This window comes from Arachis hypogaea, chromosome 17 (assembly GCF_003086295.3).
Source record: "Arachis hypogaea cultivar Tifrunner chromosome 17, arahy.Tifrunner.gnm2.J5K5, whole genome shotgun sequence".
NCBI classification, from domain to species: Eukaryota; Viridiplantae; Streptophyta; class Magnoliopsida; order Fabales; family Fabaceae; genus Arachis; species Arachis hypogaea.
In genome coordinates this window covers 32,355,224-32,373,186 of record NC_092052.1, presented here as the reverse complement: position 1 = coordinate 32,373,186, position 17,963 = coordinate 32,355,224, and the positions used below count along the sequence as shown (strand labels likewise).

The window sequence follows — 17,963 nt, the reverse complement described above, 5'->3', positions numbered from 1 at the left end:
AGGCTCAAAGTGTTGACCTTGAAAGAAGAACCCAGCAACATGCAAGGAGATAAAAGAGGTTTTGCTGTTCATTCAGAAAAAAAAGGAGAGAAAACTAGTGAATAGAGGTTTTGTTCTGAGAGAGCTCTTTAAAGAAGTTCAACTAACTGGACAGTGTAACCTAATCAAAAGGTGCATTCCGCCAGTATGAAGAACTAAATCAGAGACTTGCTAATCTAGTTAGCACAGAGGCTGTTGATGAAGTCAATCTCCTTCATGTTTTACAGATTGTGATGTACTTTTCTATGTTTATCTTTCTGTAATTTCTTGTGAGAAAAGGCATTGTGAGAAAGCTCAAGTAAAAGCCATGAGTGAAAAAAGGCTGAGTGATACACTTGAGAGAAAAGCTTAGAGTTATTTTCTGATTTCTTTAGGTATGTTTATGTCTTGTATCTTGTACCTGTGAGGTATCCATTTCTTAGTTGGGTTAGCACTAAGAGTGAATAGTTAGGTATTAGCATAGTCAATGTCAAGTTAGGTTAGAACTTGAGTGTGAAAGAATTGGGTCAATCCTGTGGAATTGGTGTATGTAATACTGTTAACTATAGTGAAAATTCTTCCATAGTTGTGGAGGAAACTGGACATAGGTTGCATAGCACAAGGCAACCGAACCAGGATACATGCTGGTGTTAGCTTTTCTCTTCTCTGCTGTGTTCTGTTTTCTGATATTCATGAGACAAAAATAAATTGTCTCATAAATTTCTGCTGCTGAGTTCAAATAGAATCAGAATTCAAAGTTTGTTTTAAAAGGGTCATAACAGCAACTTAAAAGAAAGGCATAGATTCAACTCCCCCTTCTCTAAGCCTACCACAACCTTCAGTCTTAAAGACACATGTTAAGATTATAAAAATAAAAGATTTTTATTAGAATATAAAAGATTTAAGTTTTCAATGTATTTATTTTATATTTATGTTCTGGCCCAGCCCATCAAACCTAAGACTTGGGCCCGGATGACCGCCCGACCCGACGGGTTACCGAGTCCGAATTAGGAGGTGACCCGAACCACATCCCCCTTTGCGTGAACCTGGACAGCTGGCGTAGGAAGTTTTCAGGAAAGAGGGTCTGCCCATGTGGGACCCGCCCTAAGTACAGACTATATAAGGGGAGGGGTCTACCCCTCCCCCAGGTACGTCACCTACCTTATACCTAATTGCCACCCCTTGTACGGACACTAACTTGAGCGCCGGAGTCCTTTTTGCAGGTGACACTCCCCCTCTTCCCACATTGTCAGCTCGGAAGAACCCCGTTCGCATCTCACTCCCAGCGAGTCCTCCCAACCTTCCACTCACACACAGAACCCGACCCGTTCTAGACCCGATCAAACGAACATTGGCGCCGTCTGTGGGGACGTCGATTGAATGGCGGTGTTGTTCCCACACTCTAATGAGCTTCGCGAAGAAGGAGGAGCCCACCTGAGGAGCAGGGTGAGCTCTGTGGTCGCTTCTCGCGAGCAGTCGAGACCCGTGACGCAGAAAGAAAATCAACGCTCCCGATCTTCCGAAAGGTGCCCTTTCGGGGGGATGGGAGACGACCACGCGAGGATCATTCAGGAGCTCAGGCACGATGCATAATCTCAAACGTGAGCTAGCGACACGAGACCGATATCGCCCCTCCTGTAGTAGGGACACTAAGCACAGCATGTCCTGCACCCGATCCCTGCTCAGGAGGGCTGAGGGTGGCAAGAGGAGGATGGCAGACGGGTCGAGACCAATGCTCGTACCTGCTCCGGCACACTCGAAAGGACCGAGGGCCACGGGGAAACACATGGAAACCGAGGAAGGAAAAAACGGGACCCCGTCATCATGGGCACGACCCTTTTCCATCCCTCCATCCTCAAAGTTCGCCTACCCAAGCACTTCGACAAACCAACGGATATGAAGTACGACGGGACCAAGGACCACCAAGAGCATCTAACGACTTTCGAGGGCAGGATGAATCTTGAGGGAATCGGCAACGCAGTAAGATGCCGCGCGTTCCCGGTAACGTTGGCAGGGTCGGCGATCCGATGGTTCAACACGCTTCCGCAAGAGTCCATTATGGCCTTCGTGGACATATTGCGCAGCTTCTTAGCAAGGTCCACCACACACATAGCCAAAGCAAAGCACCCCATCAACTTGCTAGGGATCACTCAGAAACCTGAAGAACTGACCAGGAGGTTCCTGGATAGGTTCAACAATGAGTGCCTGAAAATAGATGGCTTGACGGATTCAGTGGCCAGCCTGTGCTTAGCGAATGGCCTGTCAAACGAGGACTTTAGGAAGCACCTCACCACTAAACTCGTCTGGACGATGCAAGAAATTCAAAGCTTGGCCAAAGAATACATCAACGGCGAGGAGGTTAGCCAGGTAGTCGCGGCCAATAAACGGCAGCCGGCTAACCGCCCCTCCCGCACCAACCCATTTATTCGGATAAGCCGCGAGAGGTCCTCAAGGAAGAAGCATCGCCAAAACAACCCAAATTATTTTTTCGGGTGGGGAAATTTACAAATTATACCCCCCAGCCCCCATAACGGAGGTATACCAGCAGATAGTGGACAAGGGGATTCTGTCGAAACCCCACCAACTGAAAGATAGGACGGGCAGAAATAAGAGCCTGTATTGTGACTACCACAAGGGTTTTGGCCACAAGACTCAGGATTGTTTCGATTTGAAGGATGCCTTAGAGCAAGCTATCTGTGAAGGTAAGCTCTCCGAATTCTCCCAATTCATCAGGGAGCCGAGGAAAAGGGAATGCGAAAGATCCAAGGAAGACCGAAGCCGAGCCGTGAAACCGAGGCCAGGACCGACGGAAAACGCTGATAACACCCCCACAGTAGTTTTTAATGTGATAGTGGGGCGAGACACGGCCCCCAAGTCGAAGTCGGCAACAAGGAAGGACGCCAAAGTCTTGGCAGTGTCGTCGGGTGGACTCGGGACGCAGTCCAGAGAACTACCCAGGATATCCTTTGGCCCAGAGGACCAGTGGATTTGAGACTTCCCAGAGAACCCCCTATGGTGATCACGGCAAGGGTTGGAATTGGCATTGTCAAGCGAATTCTTGTCGACACGGGCGTAGACTCGAACATCATGTTCGGGAATGTCTTCGATGCCCTAGGACTTAGGGAAGCCGACCTCAAGACCTACCAACACGGAGTCATCGGCCTTGGGGACAACTATATAAAGCTTGATGGAATAGTCACGCTCCCAGTCTGCGTGGGGTCAGACGACGGAAAGAAATCAGTAATGGAGGAGTTCGTTGTCTTGAGGGACTCCACGGCCTACAACGTTATCCTAGGAAGGAAGACGATAAACGAGCTCTCCCCAGTGATATGCACCAAATTCTTGGTCATGAAGTTTGTTATCGACAACGGATCAGTCGAATCCCTCAAGGGAGATCTGGAGACGGCTGTCGCTTGTGACAATGCCAATTTGTCGTTGGAGAGGAAGTTGAAAGAGGCATCTGGGTTCTTCCTAGCTGATCTCGACACAAGGATAAACGACAAGCCGAGGCCGGAACCCCAGGGAGACCTTGAAAAGTTCCGAGTAGGAAGTACGGAGGAGAAATTCACTTTCCTGAATAAAAACTCCCCCATAACTTAAAAGAGCCCCTCATAGAGGCCATCAGGGCAAATGGTGATCTATTTTCCTGGACTCCAGCTGACATGCCTAGGGTCAATCCCGATTTCATGTTCCACCGGCTTGCCGTAAACCCAGACGCCAAGCCCATCACCCAAAGGCGAAGAAAAATGTCCCAAGAGAGGGCCAACGAGGTGGCCAAGCAGGCGGCCAGCCTGTTAGAAGCTGGGTTCATTAGAGAGCTCGAGTACTCGACTTGGTTATCAAATCTAGTCCTCGTCAAAAAAGCCAACGGGAAATGGAGGATGTGTGTTGACTATTCGGACCTCAACAAGGCATATCCGATGGACTCCTTCCCTTTCTTAAACATCGACGTCTTGGTCAATGCAGCAGCTGGGTGTTGGTATTTGAGCTTCATGGACACGTATTCTGTGTATAACCAAATATCGATACACCGACCCGATGAGGAAAAGACGGCGTTCATAACGCCAGCAGGCACATACTGCTACAGGGTGATGCCGTTTGGTTTGAAGAATGCAGGAGCAACCTATCAAAGGCTAATGAATAAAGTCTTCGGCGACCTCACCGGCAGGTCGGTGGAGGTTTATGTCGATGATATCTTGGTAAAAATCAGCCAATCATGAGACTGTGTTCACGTCCCTTCATAAGCACAACATGAGACTCAACCCTCTCAAATGCATCTTCGCCATGGAAGCCGAAAAGTTTCTGTGCTTCATGATAACCTAGAGAAGGATCAAGGCCAACCCAGACAAGTGCGAAGCTGTTGTACGAATGATAAGCCAAGGATGTATCAAAGACGTGCAGAGGCTGGCCGGAAGACTCACGGCTTTATCCCGCTTCCTCGGAGTCTCGGCTGCCAAGGCTCTCCCCTTCTTCAATCTCATGAAGAAGGAAATAGCCTTCGAATAGACGCCAGCATGCGAAGAAGCCTTCAATCATTTCAAGCAGATACTGTCAGCCCCACCAGTCTTGGGCAAGCCCAGAAATGGTGAAGTCCTGTTCTTGTACCTGGCAGTTTCAGATGAGGCCTTAGCAGCCGTCCTCGTCCGTGAAGAGGGCAAAACACAACAGCCGGTCTACTTCATCAGCAAAGCGCTACATGGCACAGAACTAAGGTACACCAACCTGGAAAAGCTGGCTTATGCACTCCTAACCTCCTCCCGGAGATTAAGGCAGTACTTCCAGGGGCATCGGAACATCGTAAGAACCGACCAAGCAATCTACCATATCTTACAAAATCCCGATCTAACGGCCCGAATGATGACATGGGCGGTCGAGCTATCGCAGTATGATTTGAACTATGAACCCAGGCATACGATCAAGGCTCAGGCAATGGCAGATTTCTTGGTAGAAGTACCGGGGGACCCCACGAGAAACCGGACACACGGTGGAAGCTCCATGTCGACGGGGCCTCCAACCAGACGTTTGGATGGGCAGGAATAATACTCGAAAGCTCGACCAGAATGGTTTACGTGCAGCTAATCAAATTCGACTTTTCGGTCTCAAATAACTAGGCGGAGTACGAAGCCTTGATTGGCGGCCTACTCTTAGCGAAAGAGGTCCAGGCTGCGCAAGTAGAGATCAACAGTGACTCCCATATCGTTACCTCCCAGATCAATAGAACTTACCAAGCCAGAGATCCTTTGCTTCAAAAATACTTAGAGAGGGTGAGGAGGTTGATCAAAGGTTTCGATAAACTCAGGATCCAGCATGTCCCCAGGGAAAGGAACGTCCGAGCTGACCTCTTATCAAAGTTGGCAAGCACGAAGCCAGGGTCCAGAAATCGATCCCTAATCCAAGGATTGATTATGGAACCAACGGTGACCTTATACATGGCGCAAGCAACGAACTCCCCCTCGTGGATGGACCCAATTCTCGCCTTCTTGAAAGATGGTAACCTCCCTAGATATGTGGAGGAAGCGAAGAAGATAAGAAGGGAGGCAGCCAAGTACGTGGCCATACAAGGCCAACTGTACAAACGGGGACTCAGTCAACCCCTAGTAAAGTGCTTGCGGCCTGACCAGACGGGTTACGTCTTAGGAGAAGTTCATGAAGGATGTTGTGGACACCATATTGGGGGAAAAGCGTTAGCCTGAAATCTCGTTAGGACCGGCTACTACTGGCCATCCATGATGGAAGATGTCCAGGAATTCGTGAAAAAGTGCAAAAAATGTCAAGAGAACGCTAACTTCCACAAGTGCCCAGCAACGGAGCTCGGTTCGATAATGGCCGCTCAACCTTTTGCCTAGTGGGGAGTCAACCTTTTGGGCCCGTTTCCTGTCGGTCCAGGACAAGTCAAGTACTTAATAGTAGCCACCGACTACTATACCAAGTGGATCGAGGCAGAACCATTGGCCAGTATATCATTGGCTAACTGTCGTAAATTTATGTGGAGGCAAGTGATCTCCAGGTTTGGAATCCCGAAGTCGTGATTTCGGACAACGGGACACAGTTTGCAGACAGGAAGTTCGGGGAGTTCCTTTCAGGGTTGGAAGTCAAGCAGAAGTTCTCTTCAGTCGAGCACTCGCAAAGTAATGGCTAGGTGGAAGCAGCAAATAAGGTTATCCTTCAGGGCCTAAAGAAGCGCTTAGACCAGAAAAAAAGGCTCCTGGGCAGAGGAGCTCGCTTCGGTCCTATGGTCGTAAAGGACGACCCCCAATCTTCTACCAACGAGACCCGTTCAGGCTCACCTACGGGGTCGACGTGGTGATCCCAGTCAAAATCGGAGAACCAAGCCCGAGGTTACTCCTTGGTAGCTCGAAAGAAGCGATGGAGAAAGATCTAATTGACGAAACCAGGGAGATGGCCCACCTAATGGAGACCGCGTTAAAACAAAGGATAGCCTTAAGATACAACGCCCAAGTACTGAAGAGGGACTTTGAAGCAGGCGACCTCGTGTTGCGACAAAACAATATCGGGCCACCGACTCCAGGGGAAGGGAAGTTGGCAGCCAACTAGGAAGGCCCGTATAGGGTGAAAGAAGTACTTGGCAAAGGAGCTTACAAGTTGGAGCACCTGAATGGGACCGAGGTACCTAAGACATGGAATGCAATGAATTTAAAGAGATTCTACCCCTGAGAGGCGACCCGCCAGCCCACAGTGTGTTATCGTATATTATCACTTCCTTTCGTTCATTAGCTTATTTCGTTCATTATTATTTGTCATTTTGTTATCTCGTTTTTGTTGTTATCATTTAGTTTGCTACCTCGGTAACTCGTTTCATTATAAATACCATGAACGTTACATTGTCAATCCACTCATTCTTAGCACTACTATTTTCTTACACGGTGAACCGGGGCTGATCACCCCGGGAGCCCCTTTTGCATCAAATATTCGACAAGCGAATTTTACGGCCTACCCACCAAGCCATGAGGCTAGAAGATAGCAAATTAAACATTTTTTCAAAGGTAACTAATCGGCCTACATGCAATATAAAAATGTACCAACCAGATGATAAGGCGAATGAAATAAAGTTGTTACAAAACGAGGGCAACGCACCGGCCTAATAAGTTTGTTGTACAACCAGGGCAACACATCGGCCCAATAAGTTACAAAATATGAACAAAATACAAGCAAGACAAAGCAATAAAGGTGCAGCTACTGAGGGGCTCCCGCCTTCTTCGGAATGTCCACAATCTTGCCATCTTGGACCTTCTTAAAATCCCCAACCAAAGAAGTGTCAAGGTCAGGAGCAAGGACGGCGATTTGAGCTTTGATCCCTTCCTTGGTAGCCCAGACGACCTTCGTCGCATCCCTCACTATTTCCTTGTTCCTCTTTTTCAAGGCGACGACCTCTTGTTGGGCAGCCTGGGCCGACCTCTCGATCTCGCTATGTTTCTCGCCCAATTCCTTTAGTTTTTGCTTCAAGTTTGTAACCCTGGCCTATGCAGAAATGGCTTGACCCCGAGCAGTGTTCAAATCCTTAGAGAGGGAGAGATCACACCACCAGTCTGTTAATCTCGGAGGCGTCCTCCTCCGCCTTCTTCTCCTTCTCAGCAAGCAGGGTCTTCAGAGACTCTTCCCGGGCCTTTAAGTTGGCAATGTCCTTTTGGGCCGCATGAAGTTTCCCTTCTAGTGCCTAGTGCTGAGCCAGAACAGGTTCCACCTTCCTGGCGATAGCGGCGACTCGGAGAAGGCTACGGTAGGTCCAGTTGGCCTGGGCAGCAAGGTCTTCCTCTAGGAAGAAGTCCTCAGTCCCTGGGAGGAGATGGGAGTCGATAAAGCCACCGGCGTCAAAGCTCCTCTCCATTACAGTCAGAGACTTCTTGGAGTCCACTCTTTGCCTCTTGGGGGTAGGGACGATGGTCAGATCAGGATCCGCCTCGGGAATAGCCTCCTGCTCCAGAAACAGCTCCTCCACAGCAATGCCCTGAGGGTTCTCGGGCGGAACGTTATCCTGATCCTCAGCAGCGGCTTGACCACTATTTTCCCCAACGGCATCTTGGCCCGGGGCCTCAGAATGAGTCGCGGAGGAGTCGTCGTTGTCGCTGCCACCAAGGAAGTGGGCTACGAGGTCCTCCATGGTGGTCTTTCCTTCAGCCATGGCAACTACAATGAAGACAAACAATTTAGTAACAAGCAGCTTTGAAAGAAACGGAAGGGAAATCACTGAGAAAATAAGGTGATGACCTACCAACCTGGGCACGACCGACCTCCCGATCCCCTAACACTAGATGATGATTTAGATTCTTAGAACCAAAAATTGCCAACAACACGTCGGCAATTCGGCGATTTTCTTCGCTCATCCCCATGTAAGTCTCCTTTATCAAATAGTCTGAGCCCGCCCCGAGACTCCAATAAGTCGGGATTTTCCTTTCTCCCTCCAAGGTAAGCCAAAATGGGTGGTGGTCTGGGGTAGGCCTTACCTTAAAGAAAGTGCTCTTGAAGTGGTGAAAAGAATCTTCGAAAAGGCCGAATATCCTACGACCCTGAACGGTCCGGAAAGACACATACCCCTTTTTTGTCTTTCCTTCGTGAGAAGGGTTGGTCAGTAGGAAGAGATATAAGAAGACATTCACGGAGGCCGAGATCTCCAGATATTCGCACACCAATTCAAACATTAGAAAATTTTGACGGAGGCCCATCAGAGTAAATGTTTAATGCATCCGGATACGACTAAGATGTACCAAGATTTGAAGAGTATGTTGTGGTGGCCGAGACTTAAGAGGGATGTGACGGAATTTGTATCGAAATGCTTGACTTGTCAGAACGAACAATTCAAATATTAGAAGATATACTGAGATCATGTGTAATGGAATAGCAGGAAAACTAGGACAAGCAATTGGCGTTGGTAGAATTTATCTACAACAACAGTTATCAACAAAGTATTGGAATGGCCCCCTATGAAGCTCTTTATGGACGACGGTGCCAATCTCCGCTATGTTGGCACCAAGAAAAAAAAAACATAGTGCGTTGGGTTTGAATTTGGTGCAGGAAACAACCGCTTAGATCAAGAAAATTCGCGAGAGATTCAGACGGAACATAGTCGACAAAAGAGCTATGCTGATAATAGATGTAAGCCTTTAGAATTTAGGGAGAGTGAACATGTTTTCTTAAAAGCGAGTCCTACCACCGGTATAGGTCGCACCCTTAGAACCAAGAAGCTAAACCCTAGGTACGTTGGTCCTTTTCAGATCCTTAGGAGAATTAGTCCATTCGCGTATAAATCGTTCTTCCACCTTTCCTGTCCAACCTTCATGATGTTTTCCATGTCTCTCAGCTTAAGAAATATAATCCCGACAAGACTCATGTCTGGGGACCCAAGACAATACAATTGCAGAACGATCTAACATACCCAGCAACCCCGGTTGAGATCGTCGATAAGAGCAGTAAGCAGCTATGAGGGCAAACAGTTTCTTTGTTCAAAGTAGCGTGGGGATTCAACGCTGAAGTTGGGCATACCTAGGAGCTAGAAGACGAGATGTGAGCGGACTATCCTCACCTATTTGCAAGTAAAGAAAATTTTGAGGGCAAAATTTTCTTTAAGGAGGGTAGAATGTAGGGATGGCAAAGCGGGCCGGCCCGCCCTGCCCCGCCTAGGCCCGCCTCATAAACGGGGCGGACCGGCCCGCCCCGCCAATTAAAATGGGTTCAAAATGCTAGCCCGCCCCACTTTATGGCGGATTGGCGGGTTGGCGGGCTAGCCCGCTTGACTCTTTTTTTTTTTTTTGAAAAATAAAATTCATTAAAATTAATCAAAAAATAATAATTAAAAAATCAAATACAAATAAAAAATAGTCAAATTATAATATAATTTTTTTACTATACTTTTTTTTAATTTTTAACTTCAATAAAATTGTTCAAAATAATATTTGTCAATAGAATCATCTTTATTTTAAAAAATAAGTCACATAATTTGAGCATATATATAAAATTGTAAAATAAAATAAATAAAGTTAATAACTAAAAGAAGAATAAAAACAAAAAATGAAAAAAAAAGTGTTTAAAAAATTTTATAATTATTAATTTTATAATAGTAATCACTCTTTTATTTAATATAAAAAAATAAAAAATAAAAATCTTCGGTCTGGCGGACCGGCCCGCACCGCCCCGCCAAAACCCGCCAATTTGGCGGTGCGGGTTTGGCGGATTTTTTTAATTTGGCGGGCTTCAAATCCTAGTCCGACCCGCCTTTTTTAGCGGGTTTAGCGGATCGGCCCGACGGGCTCGACCCATTTTGCCACCCCTAGTAGAATGTAACATCATGGTTTCCGCGTTAGAGTCGCGTATGCGAGTTTTACATTTATTCGCATAACGTCTATAATAAATTTTCTTTCTGCAATCTTTAAATAAAATAAAGAGTATATACCTATTTTGGTCCTCAAAGAATTTCAGTCTGGACACTTTAGTCCCCAACTAAAATTAATTACTCGATTGGTCCTTAACAATTAATTCCGTCAGTCACTTACGTCTTTTACTCTGTTAACTCTAACGGAGGACAAAATAGTCATTGACAACTCTAACAGGGGACAAAATGGTCCCTAATCTCCTCTGTTCGGAAACGACACTGTTCTCTCTCAATTTCCATCATATCTCGTATAACACTAGCAATCTAACACTTCAAACTACACAATGCACACTCTATAAATTTAATGTTCACAAGAAAAAAAATTCTCAACTTGTTCTCAACTAATTCATACTCGGAAAACTAATGCCTGTCTCTCAACTAGTTATCGTCTTCGAATGGATCCCATGAATCTAGACAGCAAGTCTGATTTGTTAAGACCCGTCGTCGTCATTGCCATCTCCCTCCTCCTCTACCCTATCATCTCCATGACCACATTGTCCACCACTCCGATCGCTTCCTACCGCTTCTTCTTTGAACCAATGTTCAGTAATCGCTTCAGTTTCCATATGAACGGCAACGGCGACATTGCTCGTTGTACTAATAACTTGGATGCAAGGTTGAAGCTGTCTAACAATTTAGACTCTGAAAAAGAAGGAATGAAGCACTCGGTGTCTTTTAAATGAGAATTTGCATATGATGTCGAAGGAAAATTTTCTCATGATGTCCTAACGTCCAACAATATATACTGCTTGCCAGAGAGTGGAGAAAGGCGTGCCCTTGGAGTAGTTGTGGAACTTGGTCTTAAGGATGTCGTGGATGTGTCGAGGTTAGAGGTGATGTTGTCGAAAACGTGGAAGTGGATGCTTTTGGTGGGTGAAGTGCAGATGAGGTAGATGTACCAATCACAAAAATTTAGGAAGTGTATAGTCCATGACATGTTGAGATAGGTGCGACACGTGTGACAATTATACCATAGCTTAATCTTGGAGTTAAAGAGGAGGAAAGAAAAAAATGAAAAAAAAAAAGACTGTAAAAGTAAAAAAGGAGAGTATAAATGTTAAGGTTATGCGAAATATGATAAAAATTGAAAAAGAACAGTGTCATTTTCGAATAAAGGAATCAGAGATCATTTTGTTCCTTGTTAGAATTATCAGGGACTATTTTGGGACTATTTTGTCCCATATTAAAACTGTCAGAAACTATTTTGTCCTCTGTTAGATAGAGTTACAGCAGTATATTTTTACTTGTTATTGGAAATGGGTGTTGTGATGACACAACACGAACATCCTATTGAGTTAACTGAATGAACTCGTGATTTGGTAATAAAAAATGAGTAATTTTTTTGTCAAATTAATTGTATTAGGTACTTGGGATTTAAATTGTGAAGGCTTACAAGAGAACGTAAAACATAGACGATGGTAATCACCTTTCGAATATCTCAGGATAACAAAATCAGATATTACTAAACCTTCATTGACAATTTTGAAATTTCAAGTTGAGAAAAGAATCATTTAATGGGGTGATAAATTCTGACCTATGTAACTACACCCCCCTTACCAGCAAGGCTATTTAGCTTTTATTGTTGATGAGAAAAGAATAAGTTTAATGTTGTAACTAAGCTTCCAAAATTTTGAATAAAACCAGAGATAAAATCATGCTTTCTTCCTCTGCTTGCATTGCTCTCTAGGAAAACAAATAATCTGAATATCTTATCACAACTGTTGCTTGTCAGCTGAAAATTCTTCCCAACTTCCAAGCAATTTCATATATAATGAAATAATCTGCAATAGAACATAAAACCAAAATACTTAGATTTGTGAAGTTTAGTGGCGAAAGCATGAGTTGCATTTAAGAAAAATCGAAGGCATGTAAAAGCAAGGGCTTCCAACCTTTTATCTATGGAGTGGAGAACATAAAACTAATTATCTACTGTCTCACATCATGCTAAACCAAAATCACCAATCATGAGTGGATCATTGAAGACAATTTCTAAAAAATCGGATTCCCTGTGTCATGAAATTTAAATAACATAGAAATGTTACTGGAAATTCAGAAAGAAAATGTAAAAATAAAACTATACAAGGCCCTAAATGTTACCTGCAATGCAAATGTAATATCAGCCTCGTCAACTTTTGGTGTTACCCTTTTCAATTTATCCTCTCGTGATGGTCCTAGTTTAATGAGCCCCTGCAGTTATATTATGTTTCATCATTTTACTTATTGCCACTTTGCTTCATCGGAATATTCATAATCAATGGCAGAAAGCTACATCTAGAAATCCATAATCAACTTCTGTACTGCTTTGTTTCAGATACCTGGTCATTAAGCACTCTGCACATGTTTGAGAATTCCAAGATTCCTGTTGGGGGAATCAATGATGATTTGCATAACTCAGAGTAAGATTTATACAGCTGCAAGATTATTAGAACCTTAAGAATCAATATATATTTTAAAATAAGAGGAATCATTTAATTTTTGTAAATTCAAAAGCTGTAAAGAGCACCTCTCCAAGGATTGTATCTTTCTTAGATCCACAGAAATGTTTCATGGACGAGCAAAGTATAATCTGCAAAAGGAACAAATTCAGGAGTAAAAGGTTATGAACAGTAGCTTGCTTAGCATTAAAAGAATGTTTCTGCAATTAGGATTGGTTAGTACTCTGTAAAAAAAGAACAAAAAACTTGATTACATGTTCAATACCTAATGATCCTTTAGGTGTGAATTTGTGTGGTGTTAAATAAATCTTCATCAACCACCTACCCTCTTTAATATATGAAATTGCTACAGGTGTTTCTTTACCCACCCTTCAATGACTTTCAACTTTCTATGACAACTCAAATGTAGTCAATGCAAATTTGCTGTAAATCCCTGTCCAATTCTAGTTTACAAGGCAATTAACTTTATAGTAGAGACTATATTACAGAATTTTGTGAATCCATCATAATTAAGTGTCTGAATAAACATTTCTTTCATTTTCCTTGCTCACTTGATAGGACTCTTAAATAATAGTTACATTGAAAGTAGAGATCACTTAGCCTAGCTTATATACTTAATAAAAGGTGTTCCATTTCAGTAATTGTGTTAACGGTTAACTCAACAATTCACGAGCATATTCAGGTCAAGGCTACCTGTTGATGATGTGGCAAAGATTGTATAGTATCCACCACTGGTGATCTATATGTCTTTGACAAAGCACGAGCCATATGATCAATCCTTACCTGCATTAATTGATGATATAAGAAACTTGCACTCATTCCATCTATTACTTCCCTAAAGTGCTTTCATATTGTCTTTAGTATAAACCTATTTTATAATCCTCAATTGTCATAACTGTAAATCAGAACTAATTTTTTCTATCACTTACAATATCAAATTCTTGTTTCTTCATGGGATCAGAAACTGTAGCCATATTTTGTTCAGAGGATGATTTCTCTTCCAATGGAGTATTCAAATTGCATACAGATTCTCTAACTTCAGCTTCTAGCATCTCTATCGCACTCCTGAAAGAAAATAAACAGTAAAAATGATTTTGCTTGAATTTTCAAAACCTAAATTGTCAAGGTAACCCTTTATGTAAGAAATCACCTCCGCATCATCAAAGATGCCTCATGTTCCAATGGCAAGTTCTAAATTGTAAACATAAGAACAATGAAAACATTTAAAAAAACGCCTGAAAAGCTCCATTTCAAGCTTTAAATTTTTAATAAAATGAACAATCTAAATGACTAAGCAGATAAGAATGCCAAAACTCAATCAGATATTTTCACTTCAGAAATTGAGAAAAGGGAATTATGTTAAGGCTGCTTGGCTAACAGGGATATGCAACAAAAGATGCAAAGTTGTTCAAGTTTGATAATGGTTTCATCTATACAAAAAAAAGGCAGATTTGAAAGTTGAAACAACCTATATCATATTTAGTATTGTGATAAAGTGACTAACCTACAAATGCAAAGAGCTTTCCGCATATCCCCAGAAGCTGCAGCAACTTTCTGCAAGAGGCAGTGAACAAGAACGGCACATCACTATATCATTCATGTATTCATCAGAACTAAATCTGTGAACTAACTCAGAATTGAAATCAACTATAACCTCCAAAATTATATTTTAGTCCATGAATGAGAAAAGAATAACAAGGCAGTAAGCCTTGCATTAACTTTGCAATTATAACAATACATTTGAGTACTACTTTCACGCAAGTAATGGTTCATACTTGTGTACTATCCATGGTATATTGAATACTTTTCTCGGGTGTTACATTGAATACATTTTACATTTTTAAATGTAGTAAGATAATAGTTGAACTAAATGATCTGATTATCTCTATCCTCTACAGATGAAGTGGCAAATGTAAAATCTGGCAAAACTTCTAAAATCAATTAACAAGATGGTATTTGCTTTAAGTTTAAGAGATTTATACAGTTTTTATGTGATTTAGTATCCTAAATAAAGGCATTACAGGACAACAGCAAATGTAAACTTGCAGAGACATTGACAAATGGACTTACCCTAGCACATAGTTCTAGTGCTTGACGTTGAAAGACAGTGTAAGGAAGTTCCTGATTGTGAAAAATAGCTATTAGTAAAAGGGGAAAAATCAACAGGCAGAAATTTAACTTTTGGTTTATTTTTTCTTCAGTCACCATAAAGATGCATATTCAAATCATAGTCTAGACATAATATCTATGATAAAGCAAAAATGTTGTATGTTTCTATTATAAATTATTTGAGGTGGACATGAGAACAACCTTAAATTTAATAGCAATGAACTTACATTTAGCCTTTCTTCAAGAATCCTAAGGATTTGATCTTTAGAGTAGGCACGAAAAGTTACAACAGTAGGCTTGCCTGGAACATGAAGAAAGGAAGAAATTAAAAAACTAAAAGCCAAAAGAAAAATTACAGTCAAACAATGTTACACATAAGGTTAAACTCGATTGTTAATGCCATTGAGATACAATCACCAAATAGTTTAAAATGAAACAAAAGCTCATCATAGAAACTTATTGACTTGATTTACTCACAATTTAGAGATGTAAGCCTTGGAAGAAATCGATCAGCTAGGTCAATAGCATTTGCTACCCCTTAACAAACAAAAGCATGATTCAGAATAAGCTGAAGCCTTTAAATTACAAAATATGACCAAAAATAGAGTCAAACAATTTTACATCTTGTAAGCAATTTACCTATTAATATACATCTGGCAAATGGGAAGGTGGTAAGCATAAAAAGGTCATGGAGCACAGCCCGGTCTCTGGTTATTAGGTAATCTAACTCATCAGCAACTATCAACCTATTAACACAAATCCATACATATGTCAAACTTTGGTAACATCCAAAATATTCAAAAACAAGCAGCACTACAAATGATATATGTGTGCCATTTATCGCTACCCAAAAAAAAAACCACCTGGGTGTATATATTTAATAAACAAGCATATGTCTTACATCATATTCCTGGTAGAAGATTTCTGTGAATACATGTTCTGAAGTTGTTGCAAGGGTGTTGCCAAAACCCTTCTTCCCCGTGAAGGGCTTAACCCAAGTATCTATTAGAACCAGTCATTCAGTCAGTCAAACAAGCAAACAAGACTTCAATAATATATGCTTTGGATCATCCTACCTTGGTGAAAATATCTGATGTATTGGCAAGGGATGTACAATTTACTGACAAAACATCTGGCAGTGGAAAACCTCCCTGCAAACCAGACAAGAAGTGGTTAGTGAAAAGAACAAAAAACCACATTATAATCTAGATAGAGCATTTCAAGTTAGAGAGTAGGTATAGTGTGTTTGCTCAGATAACCCGAAATTGAGCATCAAAAACATACAATTACAATGGGATACTAGTGCATATGGTACTCTTCTAGTCCATGAGGAACATATTAACCCAAAATTGGGCATCAAATACATACAATTACAATGGGAAACTAGTGCATATGGTATTCTTCTAGGCCACGACAAACGTATTACCAATGCATCAATGGATACCACTTCTTAACTGCATCAATCATAGTAATTCTGCCATGAATTTCCACCAAAATATAATATAAGAAGGAATTATCGCAAACTATGCAAGAAGAATACATATCTCAACCAAAAATCAGTTTAAGAGATACATAATACATACATCAGAAGGAAATATTCACAATCCTAAAACCAATAATATTGCAGCAAACACAGTATAAGTGTAGCTTACCTCTTTTGCCCAATTGAGTAAAGCCTCTTTCACTTTCTCCATAGACAACGATTTTCCAGTTCCGGGGCACCCGCATATGTACAAGCTCCCAGCCTTCTCATGCTCAATGCAGGATTTGCAGAACCCCAAAACCATATCCTGCTCCTCTTCTCGACACACAACCGCAGAAGGTGCAGTTGCAAGGTGCAATGCCTCCTTCACCACTCTCAATTGCTCACCATCTATTTCTCAACAACACAACGCGAATGATCAACACACCAAGCATATTTTCCACAAAATTGTGTCCTATCACAAATCTACCTTTAAGCTAAGTATAAAGTAAACAATCCGCTACAAAGACAAATCAAAATTGAAACAAACCTCACCTTTCAGATTCCAAAGGGATTTCACAAGGTCAGGTTTCCGCAATACACCTTGATTTTCATCAGCAACAATTTCATTACCCTGCCAAACAATCAACTAAAGATTAACCAATCCGAGCTTGAAAGTATATGACAGCACCAAATTTGCAGAACAAGAGACTTACATTTGCAGCAGAATGGGGGCTGGCAATAGCAGATGGGCGGGGCGACTTCCATTTCGGTGGGGAAGGGGAAGGAGATTCGGCGCGTGGCGGCGCGTAAGATCTTAACTTGCGCTTGTGGGTGTTAGGATCAGCAATTGCAGGCATGGCGATATGAACTATGAAACTGAGAGAATGATATTTGTTGGAAGGTTCTTGTAGAAGCACAAATCTAAAGCCTGAGAAAGTAACGGTGGACCTTGGCGGGAGAAGTGAGATTGGGGATTGAAAAGAGAGGGTATGGAAAATGGAGGTAGTTGTGGGATTCAGCTATTGTTATTAACTTATTATAGATACAAGGGGCACTGAGATTGAGTTGAGAGTGGGCAGTGTTTTTCGTTGAGCGGGAAAACCTTCGCGCTGTCATTTTCGTTTTCCCGCTCCCGCCCCAAATCGCGCTTGCAACGCCGCATTTTCGATCCCTTTTGTTTTGTTTTCGTTTTAACTTATATAAGGTAAAAACTCGTGTAACTTCTTGTAAAGCTGATACAATTTAATTAAATTTATTAAATTATTTAATAATGTGTAGTTATAAATTTTATATAGAATTTAATTATACCTAAATTTTAAATTAATTAATTTTTATGAATTTCGAGTGTAAAATAAATTTTACCCAAATAACTAATTTTTAAATATATTATTAAAAGTTATTTAATATATAAATATAATTAAATAATTATGTAAAAAAATTTATATTATCAATGTATTAAAATTAATTTAAAAAAACGAAAACAATATTTTGAATTGTCTAATCTTTTAATAAAAGTACTTTTAGAATTTATTAACAACAGAATATTTTAAAA

At 41.8% G+C, this 17,963-nt stretch overlaps 1 protein-coding gene across 1 annotated transcript; it reads right to left on the bottom strand.

Annotated features, from left to right (window-relative positions):
* Positions 1-11,846: 11,846 nt before the first annotated feature.
* On the bottom strand, positions 11,847-17,562 carry LOC112766595 (cell division control protein 6 homolog B). Its single transcript, XM_025812494.3, has 17 exons — positions 17,125-17,562; positions 16,964-17,042; positions 16,599-16,819; positions 16,023-16,097; positions 15,848-15,948; positions 15,586-15,692; positions 15,424-15,483; positions 15,174-15,247; positions 14,908-14,958; positions 14,342-14,391; positions 13,767-13,902; positions 13,531-13,620; positions 12,906-12,968; positions 12,718-12,813; positions 12,500-12,589; positions 12,292-12,408; positions 11,847-12,183 (listed from the first exon to the last, which is right to left on the bottom strand). The coding sequence occupies exons 1-16, from the start codon at positions 17,266-17,268 to the stop codon at positions 12,376-12,378; spliced, it is 1,470 nt and encodes a 489-aa protein (XP_025668279.1). The 5' UTR covers positions 17,269-17,562; the 3' UTR covers positions 11,847-12,183; positions 12,292-12,375.
* Between the last annotated feature and the right edge of the window lie 401 nt (positions 17,563-17,963).

Excerpts from the sequence above, each read along its gene's own strand:
- LOC112766595 (XM_025812494.3), bottom strand. The coding sequence starts at position 17,268 with ATGCCTGCAATTGCTGATCCTAACACCCACAAGCGCAAGTTAAGATCT. Across the intron at positions 16,820-16,963 it reads ATCCCTTTGGAATCTGAAAG|ATGGTGAGCAATTGAGAGTG; the intron begins GTGAGGTTTGTT and ends GTTGAGAAATAG. Across the intron at positions 12,409-12,499 it reads ATATTACATTTGCATTGCAG|GGAATCCGATTTTTTAGAAA; the intron begins GTAACATTTAGG and ends TTCATGACACAG.